We start from the raw sequence: 17337 nt of genomic DNA, 5'->3' as shown, positions 1-17337 counted from the left end.
TAGGGAGAGAGAGAGAGAGAGAGAGAGAGAGAGAGAGAGAGAGAGAGAAAGAAAGAAAGAAAGAAAGAAAGAAAGAAAGAAAGAAAGAAAGAAAGAAAAGTTTGAGTTCTAAAGCATCTCCGGAAAATTTGAGAAGTTGTGGTTATTTCTTCCTGTACATATGACTATCCTGCATTTATGACTATCATCAGAAATGACTATAACTCTCCCATTGAGACTTTGGCCCAAATAAACAATTTAACAAAGGCAATATGATATAGGACTAACTTTTTTCATAATCTTACCACATATACAATACCACCAAAAGCAGAGACAGAGTGCATACTTCAAAACTATCTAAGATACTTGTTTTCCAATAGCATAAAAATATTCTTATGTTTTAAGAACACATGATCTGATTCATTTTTTTAAACTAGCTATGGGACCATTGAAATCTTACAAACATTCAAACAATTTTTATCCAGAACTATATACTGGTTGATGCATGCTTAAAAATAATTCTGAGGTTGTCAATATTATCTTTATTTTTTACAAAATAATGTAGCAAAAGATAAAATTTTGTGGGTTATGTCTAAGGTCAATGGCATGAAAAAGAAAAAAAATAAAGCCAGACCTGTAGATCTTTCCTGGCCCTAAAGTTGGTGTGCCCCCTTGACCCCCTCCAGCTGCCTCATATTCCAGCCTTAGACCTGATGAGTTGGCCCTTCCTCTCCACTCTGATTCTACTGTGATGAGAAGATGATATTTAGAAACATGAAATCAACCAGAGGAACTCTTCTGTCCTCAGTTTCACCAGCTTACCATGCATGTCAAACACCCAAGTAAGATTTAAACAAAATGACAACTACAGCAGGACTTTAGGTTGAAATGCTCTCTGCATTCAAACAGCTCTGCCCTCTGCCTTTTCCTCTTTGCTTCCCTAGACCCTAATTTTTAAGTGGAATGAGTTGCAGATTGTTTTGCCACACTTACTAGGCCTTCAGTAATATATCTTCTGAAATCATGAAAACATTGTGGGTCCCCTTCTTATGGTCCTACTGACTGTCTGAAGACAATAGTTCTACTGGATTTATCTAGTAAAGACAGAAACCCAAGAGAATTGTTAAGCCATTCTAGTTTCCTAATATTTTTCTCACAAGGCTTCTTCTGATTAAGTTACTCCTGACAATGAAACATTGTATCAAACATGAAGGCCATAGCTCCAACTAACCCACAGAAATAACTGATACTTAGGTTCCACTATGACTATTGGAAACCCTGGATAATAGAGAGGTACCATGATTTATGTTATGCCACAAGAAACTGGCAGGGTTGTTGATGTTGCTATGTTGGGAAATGTGGCTGATGTGACATTTTTTTTTTTAGACGAGGATACTTTCAAGCCCTAGATATGTTCACAATCGACAAACTCATATTGCAAATATACTCATAAAACTCTTTCTCCTGTAAGCATTTCTATTATAGGTTATATTCAAAATACCTGCAAATCATATATTTAAAAATCCAACAAAATAATATGCTAGCCAAGATAGTACAAATGTTTATGTATTTTTGAAATATGACAAATAGGTTTTATTGTGGGAAATAGCCATGATTTCTATGTCCAGTCTAAACTTCATAAAAAGTGATTAAGAGCCAAAATAACAAAGTGTTTTCATGAAATATTATAATGCCTAAGTTTAATCCACATGATGCATTTAATATCTGAATTATTAACAGGTACTCTATGACATAAAGGGAGCAATCCTAAATCCTATGACAATTATCTTCAAAATTGTGAATTCTTTGTTCACAAAAAACCTATTTAAATGCAAATTGTTTTCTTTTGTGGTAGTGGGGAAGGAGGGCAAAACCTCACAACACTAGGCAAAAGTTCTACCACTTAGCTAGCCCTCAGTCCTCTTGTTGCATGAAATAGTAACTTCAAAGATTTTGCCTATATTGTATGTTTCTTCTTGTCTATATAACTAAAATAAAATACCACATACAAAGTGAGAAGCCTGTTAGCATGTGTAAGTTTTGTGTTGTGTGTAATTTGAGTGATTTTCTTCAGTTTGAAAAAAAATGGCTTCACTTCATCAAATATCAATTGATGGGTATCGAATGATTTGGGGGTTTAGTAATATAATAATGTATTTTTGTAGTAACAAAAGGCAACATTTAAGAAAATGAGCCTGTTACCATCAAAGAACTCTTTGAATATCAGATGAAAATCAATATAATCTGTAATTTTGTGATACTCCTAGTTCCAGCTATAGAATTAGAGTGAACAGCTGGTTCCCATAGGCTTCTGGTTTCTTTTCCACAAATCTCTGAAATATTTCTATTTCTAAAATAAATTAGGCTACCGTGTGTCGATGCCTTTGCCTTATAAATAATAATTTGTAGAACAAGTAAATTTTATTTCCACATTCTTAAATTTTATTTTAATGAACATCCTTTTAAATATTACAATTGTCTTTTAAAGTTTAGTGAGATCCTACCTAGAATTAAGTTCTATATGACAGATTCTTTCTCAAATTATACATTTCAATATTTTGGAAGTTATTTCGATTAGTTGTGTTCCTGGTGACCACATAGACTTCTGATTCACCCTTTACCTACTAAATGATAAAATGAAAGACTTTGGATTTTTTTTTTCAGAATTTGTAAAGAATAAGAAAAAGGATTTACAGGTTGCATTTTAAACATTATTGGAGAATTCGGTAAAAAATTTCATCATTTTCAAGATTTTTTTACTATGAAAATAGAAAAGAGAAAGAAAAGCAAGAAAAATAATGGAAAAGAAGCTTTTACTTACCAGGTGTGAAATTATATCGAGCTGAAAATCCCATAGACTCCAGCTCGCCATCAGCAAAAAATTTAATCCACAGAAATCGTCCACTAGATTTTATTACAGGTGGATTCTGTTGTCCACAGAACCTTCCAATTATTGGAGAAAAGCCAAAGGGTCCATCTCGAACTTCAATATGATCAAATTTACACTCCCAAGATGGTTCGATTGAGTATTTTTCATCAAAGTAAAGTTCAATGCACTGCCTTGGGGCAGCTGTAAAATAACAAGAGAAAGATTACATGTAGACAACAGTTCCTTAAGTCTTGAGGCCGATTTACTGATTCTATATCAGATCCTATTTGTATAGTGTTCAATCGAAATCAGTAGAAGAGTTACATGGAAATACACAGGAAGAAGATGCTTACTATTGTAGGGATATGTTCACTACAGAGCACCTAATGGTTGACCTTTAAAGCTGCTGATGTAATGTGAAATGACTGACAGGGAGCAGACCTCAAGTCAGCAATGCTGTTAACTCACGTTAGGAGAAGGAAGGGTATAGATCTCTCCCACCTGAGAATCTGTAGTCTTCAGATCAAAGGTTCAGAAACCAGTTGGGAACTATCCCCAGGGCAGCTATGTAAAAGTAGTTGCAACCAGAAGCCTATGCAAGGTACTAAGGTTAATGACTCCAGAAAGCAAATGTGATCTCATCATTCCAAGGCACTTGACAATTAAAGGCCTTGAGGATACCCCACCTCCATGATCTCACCACCTCAGAATCAGCAAATCAACGCACTTAGAGAAGTCTTCTTTTCTAAGGTTCTCCAGCTAGTGCACAATTGTTCATTCTCTTTCATGTCTAGACACCTTTAATTTAACTTCTGCCTATTGAGGGAGGGTTTTATTTGTTTGACTTCTATGGTTTGCTTTTGTTTTGCTTTTCAGTGCAGGTGATTGAAACCAAGGTCTGGCACATGAAAAAGCATGTTCTATCACTATGCTACGTCTTCAGGCCTCTAAGCCAACCTTGTTTAGTAGAAATAAGACAAGAACCTTGTTTGCGTTCTTTTCACGGTACTAAAGCACAATATATGTCATTGAGAAAGTTTTTAAAGACTTTTTTGAGTAAATTAAAAGTAGTTTATCTTTATAAATATTTCTATAGATCTCTGAAAATATCCATGCTATTCTGTTTCCTAAGTGTACATTGATCACCACAAATAGTGACATAAACATTAAATTTCTGCAAGCTTAGATGCCAGTAACTTATATAGAATTGAGGTATGTGATAACTTAGAAATAGGAGAATTTTGTAATAAAATATAAACTTACTGATCTTCCAGTCTAAAATTTAAAATCAACACCAAAGAGGTCTGCTTGTGTTATTCTCTAAAACAGCTTTGATCCATAAAATATTTGCAATTCATTATCCACTGAAAGCAAGACATTTATAACCTTGGCCAGATTTTCTTTTCTTTTTCTTTTTTCTTTGTTTTTTCTTTTTTCTTTTTTCTTTTTTTTTTGACATTAGATATATTACAAAGGTCAAAAACCAGAAGAGGTTGGATAGAGTTGAAAGAATTTCCAATAAATGCCTAAACCTTTTAAATTGAAAAAATATTCCTTTAAACTATCTGACAAATTGTGTTTTTATTGAGCATATTACTCTACAAACATAAAGATTTATGTTTAAGAAATGGGATGTTTATGAAGAGCATTTAGTGTATTACTTGAGTACATTGTACTCTACAGTATGAGTCTGCTTGTTTATCTGCTCTTCGATAAGTCAGAGGAAGATTGTAAGAAAATAAATCACTTCAGTATATCAGGAATTTCTTTTAGATGCAAATAATACAAGGCTAAGGAAAAGAAAGCTGAGAATACTCTCTTGTGCCAATTTACTTAGCATTTAATATGTTATTTATCAACATATCCAATACCATCTACTTGTATTCTTAACTAGGGAACTGCCATAATTTGCACATAATATATTTATTTTCGTTTTCCTCATGGCTAACACTCTACCCAGCATGGATAAACATGCCACTCAAGCCGTTGTCTAGCAGCATACCCTCATGCAGCTTCTGGAGAATCCTGTTACTCATGGATAATTAATTTTTCATCCAGCCAGCATGCTGCAATTAACCACACATAAGCTCATTTAAAAAAATTCCATGAGCCAAATTTTAGAAAATATCAAATAACTTTTTAAAAAGTAAACATGCTACACAGAGTTGTTATGGTTGATGTACAAATGAGTGGTTACAGTATAGGCAAACTGAACCTGTGAGGTTCCAGCTCTATAAACTCACTTTTTCTTCATCATCAACTTAGTAGAGTTCTAGCCTTCTTCACTCTATTGCCCCTACTTGATGTGCAACTGAAAGTAAAATTCCTTTAGATTTCCACTCATCTCTCTGTGGCTCTTGGAATGCTGTGTCCATGCACACCCACTTGCTAAACATACAATGGACCTTCCTAATCTGAATGAGTGCAAACAGCATTTGAAATCCACCAAATGATCTTGCTTTCCATAATCGAGAGTGCACATGATTTTTTTTAAACATGATTTCTCTTATCTTCAGCAACTTAGCTATTTATTTATCCTTCGTAGTTTTGTTTCTTGTTGCTATTATAAAATACCCTGGCAAAAGCAACTGGAATGGGAAAATGTTTATTAAACTCATAATTCCACGTTAGAGGCCTCCTTATGAGAGAACTTCCAGGTAGAAGGAACCTGAAACCACCAGTTACATTGTATCCACAGGAGCAGAGAGCAATAATAGAATACACTGGCTCTTTCCTTTTACAGTGAAGAGCCAGGCTAATAAATAGTGTCAATCACTTTCAGGATGAATTTTCCTACCTCATTTTCCCCAATTATGAAAATCCCTCACAGATATACCCACAAAATAAACCATCCTAGACAATGAAGCTTCATTGACACAGCCTTCTTGGGCATTCCACATTGTGTCAACAATAAAAAAAAATGCTGTCTTTCGTTTTAATTTTCAATTTACCTATTTTCTACTGATCAAACAATTCTGTCTAGAGATAAGTATGTGTAATTTTTCTCTTAAAAAAAAAACAAAACAAAACCCTGTTTACTGTGCATCCTCAATTCCCCATCTCCAAGTACTGTTTCCCCTCAGTCTTCTACGACTGGGAGACGGTTCCCTCTCTCACTGTGTTAACCATTATGCTCATGCTAAAGTCACAAGCAGACTCTTAATTGCTTCATATGATAAACACATATGCTTATTTGCCTAGTTTTTTCTTGTAACAACTGTCACTTGGAAACTGACTGATTCTTGAATCTCATCCACAGCTACCTACTCCATGATATCCCTACATGATTCCTCTCCTCATTGGAGGCTCCTTCTGGGAGTTTGGCTCTCCCTATTCTGTCCATTCCCAACACATTATGTTCCAGATATCCCCCAACCTCTGTGTATGGGACGCCAGTGCGCTGGGTGGTGTTAAAATCCAGTAGAATGATTTCACAATCAGATGATGCCTGAGCCTTATCACGAAAACAGAGGCAGTCTAGGGAAAGCTCTAGACATCTATATTTTTAACACATTGAAACACTAGTGTTCTAAATACTTCCTTCTGGTAGTTATCACTGCATGAAACCATCAGGGCAATCTCTGTATTTATATCCTATAAATATGAAGAATCAGCATAGAACTAAAAATCCACAATTTGTTCATTCCAAAAGACACTCATGTAAATGGCAAAATTGAGCACTTTATTGTGCTTTCTCTCCTCTCCCACTCAATCATTTACATTTCAATTTTCTAAATTCATGTCATTTCCTCCCTTTGCTCTGTCACCCCTGCCAATGTCTGTAGTTTAGTTTTACTCTGTTTTATTTGGCCATTCACAGTAGCCCCTTGATTGGAGTTCCTTTCCTTCAGTTACTTTTCCACTGAAGTTACACCTCATTAGTTTTCTGAATTCTTTCAGTGGTACTCCATTGCCTGCAATTACTGTATGAATTTCAAAAGACTTGGCCCCTAGAATAGAGATCTTCTTTTTAGGATCATTTATCTCTTGCCTGTTTCTCTCTTTACCTTTGGAGGAGTCCTAGGTGTCCCCTTGTTACCAACTCTCTATACTTTAGTGCATGGTGTTCTTAAGAAAAGAGGACTTGTGAGTACCACCTGGTACCCACAAACAATGAGGAATAACACCATAGTTCTATCTTCATCTCCTTGATCCAGCTGTCCTATGTAAACTTTGAAGCACCCAGTTTACACAGACTTCCTTCCCAAGTCCATTGACAGCACGATAATTCTAGTATCTTGTAAGCTGTGTGCAATGTTTGTGGCAAGTCTGTAAAAGAGCTGCTACAGCATCATCTGAACATGTAAAGTGTTCGTGGATGGGCTCACAAATAGCAGACGTTCTGTTCCTTTCCTCCCTTCATTTTGTTCTTAATATATAAATAATTATATAAGTACTATATAAATATATATAAAGAATATATAAATATATATATAAATAATATACAAATACAAAAATAAATGAGACTATATGAATATTATTATATTCAAGGCAGGCAGTACTTCTTAAGGCACCAAAGTTAATATAGGAGAAAACACAGCTAACAGGCAACACTTCCTTTCTGACTTAATTAATTTTTTTATTAATAAGATAACTCACTCTGATTCTCCTCTTAAGTAATCTAGCATTTTTAAACTTTGGTCTTTCAAATACAAGTATTTTGAGTTTCAGTCAGATATTTAATCTCTCTTTGCCTCCATTTCCTAATTCACAACATTAGGCCGTTTTCCTATGAGGAATGTATTGGAATATAGTAAATTCTTCAAAAGTTCATGTTATTTTAATTCATTTAATTAATACATATGTAACATGAACTTGAAAAAAAAATAACAGCTGGCATCAACCAATGTTTTCATTTTCTTGCAATCCAAACTTCCAATTGTTTGTTTTAATTGGTTTGTTTTGTCCTATAAACATCAACGTTTACATAGTTTTTGTTATCTTTGATTTAAAAGCAACCTCTACTTTGGACAATGCAAGAAGAAGAGGAAGAGTCCTGACTTATGTATGAAAATGAAAATAAAAATATCATTTTAAAATAGAGCTTCTTAAAATAAAAAAAAAACAGAAACCAGAGTTATTGAAAGATCTATCATGTGATTGTGACTCTGGTTTATGAGTAGATCCTAAGGAGTCATGATTTTCTATTACCATCACTTACTCTGTTATGGATGATATGGAGCTCGAGGTTATTTTAAAGTAACACTTAAAATTTAGCTTTCATCACTGGAACACAGGATCAAATATTTTAAGTTTCCTCTGTATTTAACAGTAGGTGAGTCAAACTTAGAAGAAATGGAAAATATTCAAAAGGGTTAATCTTCTTGTAATCCTTCTTTTTGTTCTTTAAGTTGGGAAATAGATGAAAATTTCATATGTTAGAACCCTGGCTGACTTGAAAAATGGTATCATGTCACTTTCAAGTAACAAAAAGCTACAAAACTTTGGAAAACATCACTATAGTCACACCTTTGCCATTCACATGGTCTGTCTTGCTTGTTCACATTGAAGAAAAGATTAGAAATATATCGGTTATTATAATTATGGCTAAACTAGTAAATTAATTATTTCTCAAAATGTCACAAACTGACAAAGTTTACCAAGTACACAGTAATTCTATTGTTTTAGAGCACTGCAAAATAATCTTTTAGGTTGTGGACTTGTTTCATTTTCCAGATATTTGTGTACTCATAACTCATTTCTTATAATTCCAGTAATTATCAGAATCTAGTTTTATAGTTATTTGTTTGTTAAGAAATATTTATGTTCAGTATCTCCCAAATTAATTTTGTAATGTCTCTGTGTACACTTAGGGACACTCATAAGCCTGGAGAAGGCCAGGCTTTGGATTTCTTCTCAGGCTTGGGTACTTCTACTCTTACCTTCTATGATATAGACACACTCTCGGTCCGGGGGATATTTGCTGGGATAATTGGGAGAGGTAAAGACACCTCCCTCTGCATGCTTTGTCCACGTTCCACACTGCACTGACTTCTGTGTTTCTGGGGTGATTTGTTTTTCTGCAAAACAAAATTTTTTTTTTTTAAAAACCATCATCCAATATTTTATGATACCAAAATAGACAAGATATTCTTCATAATATCCATTAGTAAATTAACTTTGAAATGGTCTTTTAGTCAAAGCCAGTCAATTATTCATGCTATAAAATGTTCAGCTATTCTGAAATATAATGGGTACGGTGAAATAGGACAATGCACAGTAATTAAACATCTCCATTAGAACTTTTCCAAGGAAACACACCTGTTCCTTTTTTGGTTGCTCCAGAAGAATGGAGGATGATTAAACTTGCTATAACTGAAACAGAAAAGAATAATTAGAAATTTAGAAATTACCAACAAAATGACCAAATCTTATAAAACTATAAGACAATTGATAGATATGTTGACACCGAAATAGAATAGGGTTTTCATTGCTGATCCTACAAAGGTGACTCAAAACTTAGGAAATCTAATGCAAAATGTTCAGAGGAAAACTTTGGACTACCATATGGAAGTGCTTCCTATTTAAATTGGTCAATACCCAAATATTGCAAGGCTTGAGACAATGTTGCACTCTGCAAATGTTAAACAGACTGCAAAGAGGTTTCAAGATCTCTTCTTAGTAAAGAGTTCTCTCCTCTAAGAGCTTTGTCAGTGTCTTTGGAAGTAAAGGAGGCCACAAGTAGATGGAGGAAAGAATGGAAGAGCCACATCTCCATGATCCACCCTAACACATTGCCAATAAGCTTAGATATTAGAATATAAACAATCCTGCAAAGCCTAGGACAGGTGGGATGGGAAAGCAAGAGAAAACAGCAAAGTGGATTGGCATTGAAACAGAACTACAGGAAGGGGTTAGGATTTTTTGTTTGTCTTAGTTTAGCTTTTGTTCCTTTCAAAAACCTTACCAAACTACCAACTAGCCCTGTTTGTGACATTCCCCAGCTGTAAACTCATAATTTCTAATTTTTACTCTGATTCTAAATTGTCTAGCGTTCAGAAGCAGACAACACTTTTGAGAAAAGGGATTTCTATAAGCATCCACAAAGTCCTTTCACACAGACCCTAACATGCAGGGTCAGAGACACTGGTCTGTCACTGAACAGTAATTCTGCAATGCTACAACGACCTAAACTTCTGTTTCCTTATTTCTGCTTCACTCAAAAAAAAAATTGTCTAGAAAACCTGAAACTAGAAAACAGTTTAAAACATCTATTCTTAGTAATAAAGAACATTTCATCTGTTTCATTTTTATTATTTATTTTGACCAATTACAAAAAAAACCTTCCTTTGCCCATTTCCACTTAAAATTAATTTAGGGGAAAGAAATTGGGGCATAATTCAGATATCTTATCTAAAGTACATCATAGGACCTGTGTTCTATTGATGGCTAAAGATTATTCTCAGGAAAAAGCATTATCTGAATCTCGACATTAAGTTTTGAGGAATTATAAATTGCACTACTTTATGCTTTGCTCAGGCCATCCATCTACCCTTAAGAATCAAAGATTTGTTGTCGTCGTGGTGTGTGTGTGTGTGTAGATTTATCATTTCTAACTCTTAACATGCTGTCATTCTACAACTCCCTCCCCCACCACAAGCATACAGAGGCTCCAGGCTTATCAGAGTACACCTTCTTACCCTGCTCTTTCTCTTCTCTTTTGATGGGATCATATAGTGGACCTATACAGTGTTGAACTCGTGGATTAAGCGAATCTCTTAACTGACAGTGGCACAGGTCTTGCTTCATGACACGTTTTCTGACATTCTCTTTATTGACTTCTTTATTTGCCTCCACTTCTCCTCACCTCACCCCCAGGCTTTACTACACTCCCAAACAGGATTAGTGCTTTAGAGGGCAGTGGCTGCACTCCTCCTGAACCACTTGAGTTCAGGTATACATTAGCTTACCTGGGGGATGAAAGACGGGCCCTTGAACCCCTCAACCCCACAAAGGAGGATTATTTCTTCTTGCCCAGCAAAGATCAACCCTACTGCCTCCTTCTTTTCACCTGCGTTCTCTCTGGGGACCGGCATCTCCTGTATGTGTCCACTTTTTAACTATACAGTCCTCTGGACCACCCAGAGATCCTGCCTATGGAGAGATGGTTTTCCCTGACCAACTCTGAGGTCCAGCGCCACTCTGCGCGCCGCCCCCGCCAGGCTGTATGATGCTGCAGTACGAAAGTTTACATCTGCCCCAGACTCCAAGGGACTGCGGGGTCTGGCTGGAGTAGTTGGTAGGGTTTTCCTGGCACATGGGTTCAAGAGGAGAGGTGGAAGCACCCCGGGAACAGACTGGCACTCTGGAGAGGTACTCACTGTGAAACAAACTGCGTCCATAGATCATGTCTGTGCGTTACACCAGAGGCTCCGATCTCCACTAATTCCATTTAGAAACGGGGAGACTTCGGTGGTAGGGAGAGGATTGAGTCCAGAGATTTTAAATACGCAAACCACGGATAAAATACAGTGGAGGGGAAGCGACAGAGGAAAGAAAGCATCGGAACTGGTCTGTCTTCCGCCCTTGGCTAGCTCTCGCCTTCGTTTGCTCTCTCACCACCGCGAAGCCAGCATCTCCACCATGACGCTCGCATTACACCCGGGCGCCGACCGCCACCATAAGCACCGCCGCCGGCAGCGCCCTCCTCCTCTGCATCACCGCCGCCGCAGCTGTCAGGAGGACGCGGCGGGCAGTCGGCGCGCGGGCGGCGGCAGGCGCGGGGCGAGCCCCGGGGCGCCTGAAGCCGGGTCCCGATCTGAGGTGAGAGGCAGAAGGAGCAAGGTGGGAACCGGTCCGGATCGACGGCAACGACTGGGCGGGCGACAGCGAAGACAGAGACAGGGACTTGTTCAGTCGCCAGTCTCATCCACCACTAGCACCAGGTCCGAGCAGCGTCGCCCGGAGGATGTCCAGCAGCAGCCCTCCTCTCTCCAGCCTTTGGGGGTCTTCTGCTGAGGCATTGAAGGCAGGAGGCAGGGGTCCGTCATCGACTCGTCGGGCTGCGCGCCACCTCTGCGATCTTGCAGGAAAAGGAGTCTAAGGGTGGGCGTCTGGGGGCGGGGGAGGGCTCAAGGGTGGTGGAGGGGAACACGGGGGTGGTTAAAGGGGGAGGGGAGGGAAGGGAGGGAAAGATAAGGAATATGGCAGAGTTACCAAGTGAGCGTCTTAGTCATAGCTATGGGTTGCATGACCCTCCAGGAAGCCCGAAGCCTGGGTGAGACTGGTTAGTTGAGCAGAGCCGGTGCCCCCAGGGCTGGTACGCGGCGGAATGGGGCGGCGGCGACAGCAAGGACATCACAGCGGCTTGGTTTGTGGGGGATGGGGAGGGGGTGAAGACCAGGCTGGGTTCTTTCACTCAGCCAGCTCCAGCAGAAGGGGCTAGAGGAGCTTCGCGAATTCCCCACTGCATCTCAGTGGAGAGTGAAAGGCGTGGAAGGGGGAGGGGCCATCATGCAAAAATGCCCCTACGAGTTCGGATTTTCACTTTTTAAAGGTTAGAAATGACTCTGTCTCCTGTCCCTCCACGTGGAGCTTTCTCGAGTCCTCTCTCTTCACCCTTTAACCGAGCGAAAGCCCGGGCGCTGGAAGAACAAGGGAAGCTGTAAAAGTTTCACGATTAATCACTAGAGGAGATTCGCTGGAGAATTCCCCCAAATTGCTACTGCAAATATTCAGTCCCTTGAAATGTACCTTTCTTGGAAAAATACTCAAAATCGTCCAAAAGCAAACACAGATCACTCCACCCTAATACACACAAACGCGCGCACGCCGGGCTCCTGAAACTCACAGGAGAGAGGAGTTGCCCGGAAAACAGCAGGAAGAACTCCCCCCCACACACCCCCAATTCGGAAAATTACGAATAGGTGAATGCGAAATCACAGTAAACACTATGAAGCAGCACTGTGAGGTTGGGGAGTAGGGGGTGGGGCTGGAGCAGGCAGCATCTGGAAGTCCTCCCCTTACAGTACAGCACCTCCTCCCACTCCTGTCCAGAAGCACTAGGATGACACGCTGGCTCCCAAGTCGCGGCTCCCTGGCCTGTGCTGACCACAGAGCTGCAAACTGAGCCTCCGTTGTGCAGCTCCAGCGGAAAGACCCTCTGGCATCTGCAGCACTACAGCTCAGACTGCACTCAGCTGGGGATCATAGTAGTGTGGGAATGAGGGTGAAAAGAACGGGAGGGGAGAGCCAATAGATACATGAGGCTGCTAAGAGGGGTCTCCTCAGAGAAGTCCAATAAAATAACCGGGGACTGGAAAAGAAATGAGAGAGAGAGAGAGAGAGAGAGAGAGAGATTCCAAAACCAAAGGTACAGTCTGTGCACCAGCTACCTGCTGCTGCTACTGTTGCTGGAGAGGCCCACGTGGGTGTGTGGGTGTCTGCTGAGTGCATTAATGCAGGTGATGAGGTCCACCGGTTCCCGTATTGGTGCTGGGGAGGGTGGCACGAGGCACGTTGTGGTGCAGAATGAATGACTCTAGTTTAGAGGGGGATCAACACAGAAATTGGAGCTTCTGGTTCCTGGATACTCAGGACTGCAAGTCTTGAATGGTAGTGTAAAGGAACCGAACAACCTATTTAGTCTATGTAAGCGTATGTGTCAAAGAAGACAAGAGAGCTAGAGAGAATTAGAGTGCAAACAAGAAAGAAAGGAGAGGAGAGATGGGGGAGGGGGGAGAAAGAGAGAGAGAGAGAGAGAGAGAGAGAGAGAGAGAGAGAGAGAGAGAGAAGCAAGGAATCACAGGAGAGAGTACCATTCTGTCATCAGCAAACCAATTTCTCTTGAAGTCACGCCTGTAAGAGGAGCTATGAGCCTGAAAAAAGGCAAAGCTGTACCTATGCTGCTCCAGAGCTGGTGAGTCTAAAGACCCCCGCAGAATGGCCTATAGAAGTCATGTGATCCACACGTGATTCTTGTGCCCACAAGGGTTTTGAGTTTGGGAATGGGAGTGGGGAGAGCAGATTAGAGCCAGCAGAAGTAAGGAAGAAGCAAGAGATGTTTCAGTAGTGAATGTGTGACAAAGAATGCAGGTGAGAAATGCTTCCCAGTAACTGGGTCATTTGAGGGGTGTAGGGTGGGCTTCTGGATATATGGCGGTGGCTTGAGAGGATAACTGTGCATGGGAATTCTTAAGAGAAGGTGGTTCTTACTAGACAGACCCAAAATGACAAGCTCTTCAAAGAAACGATGGCACCACTTGAAATAGTTTTAGAGAATTTTCAACTACAAATTAAATACTCCTGCTCCAAGTGCCGTCTTTGTAAGAATCTGGCGCAGTTTGAACAGACAGCACAAGGCCAATCCGGTTCCACAGGGAGGGGTTTATTGAGGGAGGGGAGTGGGAGAGAGAAGCGGGGGAGATGGAGGAGGAGGTGAAGAGAAGAGGAAGAGAGTGAGGTTGGGGCGGTCTCAATTATTTAAGTGGGTGATGACATGTAACTTCCCAGGTGCAGGTGAGCGCGCAGGTGAATCCTGGGAGTGGTTGCCTCAGTAACGATGCAGGAGTCACCAGACCTCTGGCCCCTGAATATGATGTCACTAGGTTCAGACTTATACTAACACTCTTGTTTTCTGTTTGTCCAGTTTGTCCACTCAGGGGAGTGGCCACACAGCTGTTTCTAGTCAGGTGGTCCTTGTATCAGAAAGTAAGGGCACACACACAAAAGTCTATCATGGGAAATTCAGAGAGGAAATCCCAGGAAGAAAGGGAGGGATAGAAGAAAAGAGGGAGGAGGAACCTAACCTGTACCCATGCCTCTGTTGTTAAGTCAAAATCTCAGTGACCTGCCTAGTTTTCTGTACCTACAGCACTTGTGGGCAGTACCTGAAACTGATCATCTTTGCCGTGGCTCCAGCCTAGGTACTAAAAGGAGTGAGTATGCACTTCTGCACACTCCACCCCCACCCCCACCTAGATCTTAGCAACACCCAGGATCTCTCCCCTGAGAATGAGTCAAGGCAGATGCACAGGCTATTACTCTGCTCTACTGAATCTCCCAGGCTGCAAGAGTTTCTATTTTGTTAAAGATCACACTCTTTCCTTTTGCATTCATACTTACATGGTCAACCTTCTCTCATATCCCACTTGCTTTATAATTTGCCTTTAATTCTTTATTATTATTATTATTGCATTAATTATTTTATTTCTTGATTTTACAGATGTTGCCCCACATTCCAAAACTCTTCATACATTCCCCCTCCCCTTTGCCTCTGAAAAAGTGCTCTTCCTCTCACCCTCAACCCCTCAATCAGGTATCCCTCTTCACTGGGGCATCCTGTCTCTATAGGATGAGGCACATCCTCTCCAGCTGAGGCCAGACAAAGCAGTCCTCTGCTACATATGTGCCAGGGATCTCAGACCAGCCTGTGTATGCTCATTGGTTGGTGGTTAGTCTCTGTGAACTCCCAAGGGTCCTGATTAGTTGACACTGTTGTTCTTCCTATGGAGTTGCAATCCCCTTTGTTCCTTCAATACTTTCTGTAGCTCTTCCATAGGGGTTACCAACCTCAGTCCAACGGTTGACTGTATCTGCATTTGTCTCAGTCAGCTACTGGTAGAGTCTCTCAGAGGACAGCCATGTTTAGGTGCCTGTCTGTAAACGTATCATGGCACCAAAATAGTGTCAGAGTTTGGTACATGAAGATGGGATAGATACCAAGTTGGACTGGTCATTGGTCAATCATTCCTCCAGTCTCTGTTCCATTTTTGTCCCTGCAGTTTTTTTAGACAGAAACAAATCTGGGTTAGAAATTTTGAAGGTGGGTTAGTGTGTATATGCTTGGTTCAGGAAGTAACACTATTTAGAGTTGTGGTCTTGTTGAAGTAGGTGTGTCACTGTGGGCATGGGCTGTAAAACCCTTTTTCTAGCGGTGTGGAAACAAGTATTCTGCTAGCAGCCTTCAGATGAAGATGTAGAACTCTCAGCTTCTCTCACACCATGACTGCCTGAATGCTGTCATGCTCTTGCTTTGATGATAATGGACTGAACCTCTAAACCTGTAAGCCAGTCCCAATTAAATTTTGCTTTTTTAAGAGATGCTTTGGTCATGATGTCTGTTCTCAGCAGTAAAACCCTAACTAAGACAGAAGTTGATACAAGGGACTGGGGTATTGCTGTGATTAAGCCTGATCGTGCATCTGTTTGGAAGAATGTAGATTTTGGGACTCTGGATTTGGAAAGCAGTGGAATGCTTTATGTGGGACTTAATGGGATATTCTAGTAGGGATATAGAAGACTTTATTGCTAATAGTGTTTTAAACTGTGTGGACCTGGCCCAAGAGGTTTAAGTGGAGAATTTCAATATGTGGCCTAAAGACTGTTTTTGTGGTATTTTGGTGAAGAATGTGGCTGCCTTTTGCCCTTATCTGAAGAGTCTAGCTGAGGCTAAGGTAAAGCGATTTATATTAATTGCATCAACAAAGGAAATCTCAAAAAAGCTCATCAGAGACTTTGTTCTCTGGGTAAGCCTCATGAAGAGCGTTTTGGACAAGAATAGCAAGCTTAGAAAGGAAAAATGTAAAATATGTGGTTTGAGTATTAAAGGGATGCCAAAAAATGAAATGGAGCTGAATCCTGTGTTCAAGGATATTAAATTGAATTAAGGGAGTGGTCACCTTGGGGCAAGATCTCACCTAGCTAAATTTAGGTTTAGGCATGGTAGTACATGCCTTTAATCCCAGGAGACAAAGCCAAGCAGATCTCTGCATTCAGGCCTAGCCTCAGACAGAGGAGAGAGCAGGTTCTAGGTGAAGAAAAGTTTCAATTCTGGCATGGTGGTACACACCTGTATTGGCTGTTTTTGTGTGTCAACTTGATACAAGCTGGATTTATCATAGTGAAAGGAGCATCCCTTGAGGAAATGCCTCCATGAGATCCAGCTGTAAATCATTTTCTCAATTAGTGATCAAGGGTGAGAGGGCCCATTGTGGGTGGTACCATTCCTGTGCTGGTAGTCCTGGGATCTATAAGAAAGCAAGTTGAGCAAGGCAGGGGAAGCAAGCCAGTAAGTAACATCCCTTCATGGCCTCTGTATCAGCTCCTGCTTCCTGACCTTCTTGAGTTCCAGTCCTGACTTCCTTTGGTGATGAACAGCAATGTGAAAATGTAATCTGAATAAATCCTTTCCTCCCCAACTTGCTTCTTGGTCATGATGTTTGTGTAGGAATAGAAACCTTGACTAAGACAACATCTTTAATCCTAGCATTCAGAAGACAGAGCCATGCAGAGTTCAAAGCCAATCTACAGAGCAAGTTCCAGGACAGCGAAGCTTAAGCAGTGAAAGAAGAAAAAAAGAAAGCTGGTGATAATGTAATAGAAAAAAGAGAACCATGTTCCAGCCTTAGCGTGCAACAGAACTAGGCAGCTTTGGCCTTGTTGCTCTGGCTTTAGAGTCAAGAATAGAAGAGACTACTGGAATAATTGATGCTTGTTAGTTGGAACTAAGAAATTACTGGTGATGAAGAAGAGACCAGCATCACTGAGGT

At 40.2% G+C, this 17337-nt stretch overlaps 1 protein-coding gene across 2 annotated transcripts in view; it reads right to left on the bottom strand.

The window, feature by feature from the left end:
* Positions 1-12130, bottom strand: part of Neto1 (neuropilin and tolloid like 1) — a 111249-nt gene extending 99119 nt beyond the window's left edge. Inside the window, exons 1-4 of one of the 2 annotated variants that reach the window (XM_028768950.1) lie at positions 11170-12130; positions 9110-9163; positions 8731-8868; positions 2801-3049 (exon numbers count right to left, since the gene is read on the bottom strand). In XM_028768950.1, coding sequence (XP_028624783.1) covers positions 2801-3049; positions 8731-8868; positions 9110-9163; positions 11170-11197 — 469 coding nt within the window. In that variant the 5' untranslated portion in view covers positions 11198-12130. Of the gene's footprint in view, positions 1-2800; positions 3050-8730; positions 8869-9109; positions 9164-11169 lie in introns of those variants that run through there. The other variant, XM_028768951.1, reaches the window with a different exon arrangement.
* Positions 12131-17337: the final 5207 nt, after the last annotated feature.

Source organism: Grammomys surdaster, unplaced genomic scaffold, assembly GCF_004785775.1.
Source record: "Grammomys surdaster isolate TR1022 unplaced genomic scaffold, NIH_TR_1.0 189, whole genome shotgun sequence".
NCBI lineage: Eukaryota > Metazoa > Chordata > Mammalia > Rodentia > Muridae > Grammomys > Grammomys surdaster.
This window is presented reverse-complemented; position numbering and strand designations above follow the sequence as displayed.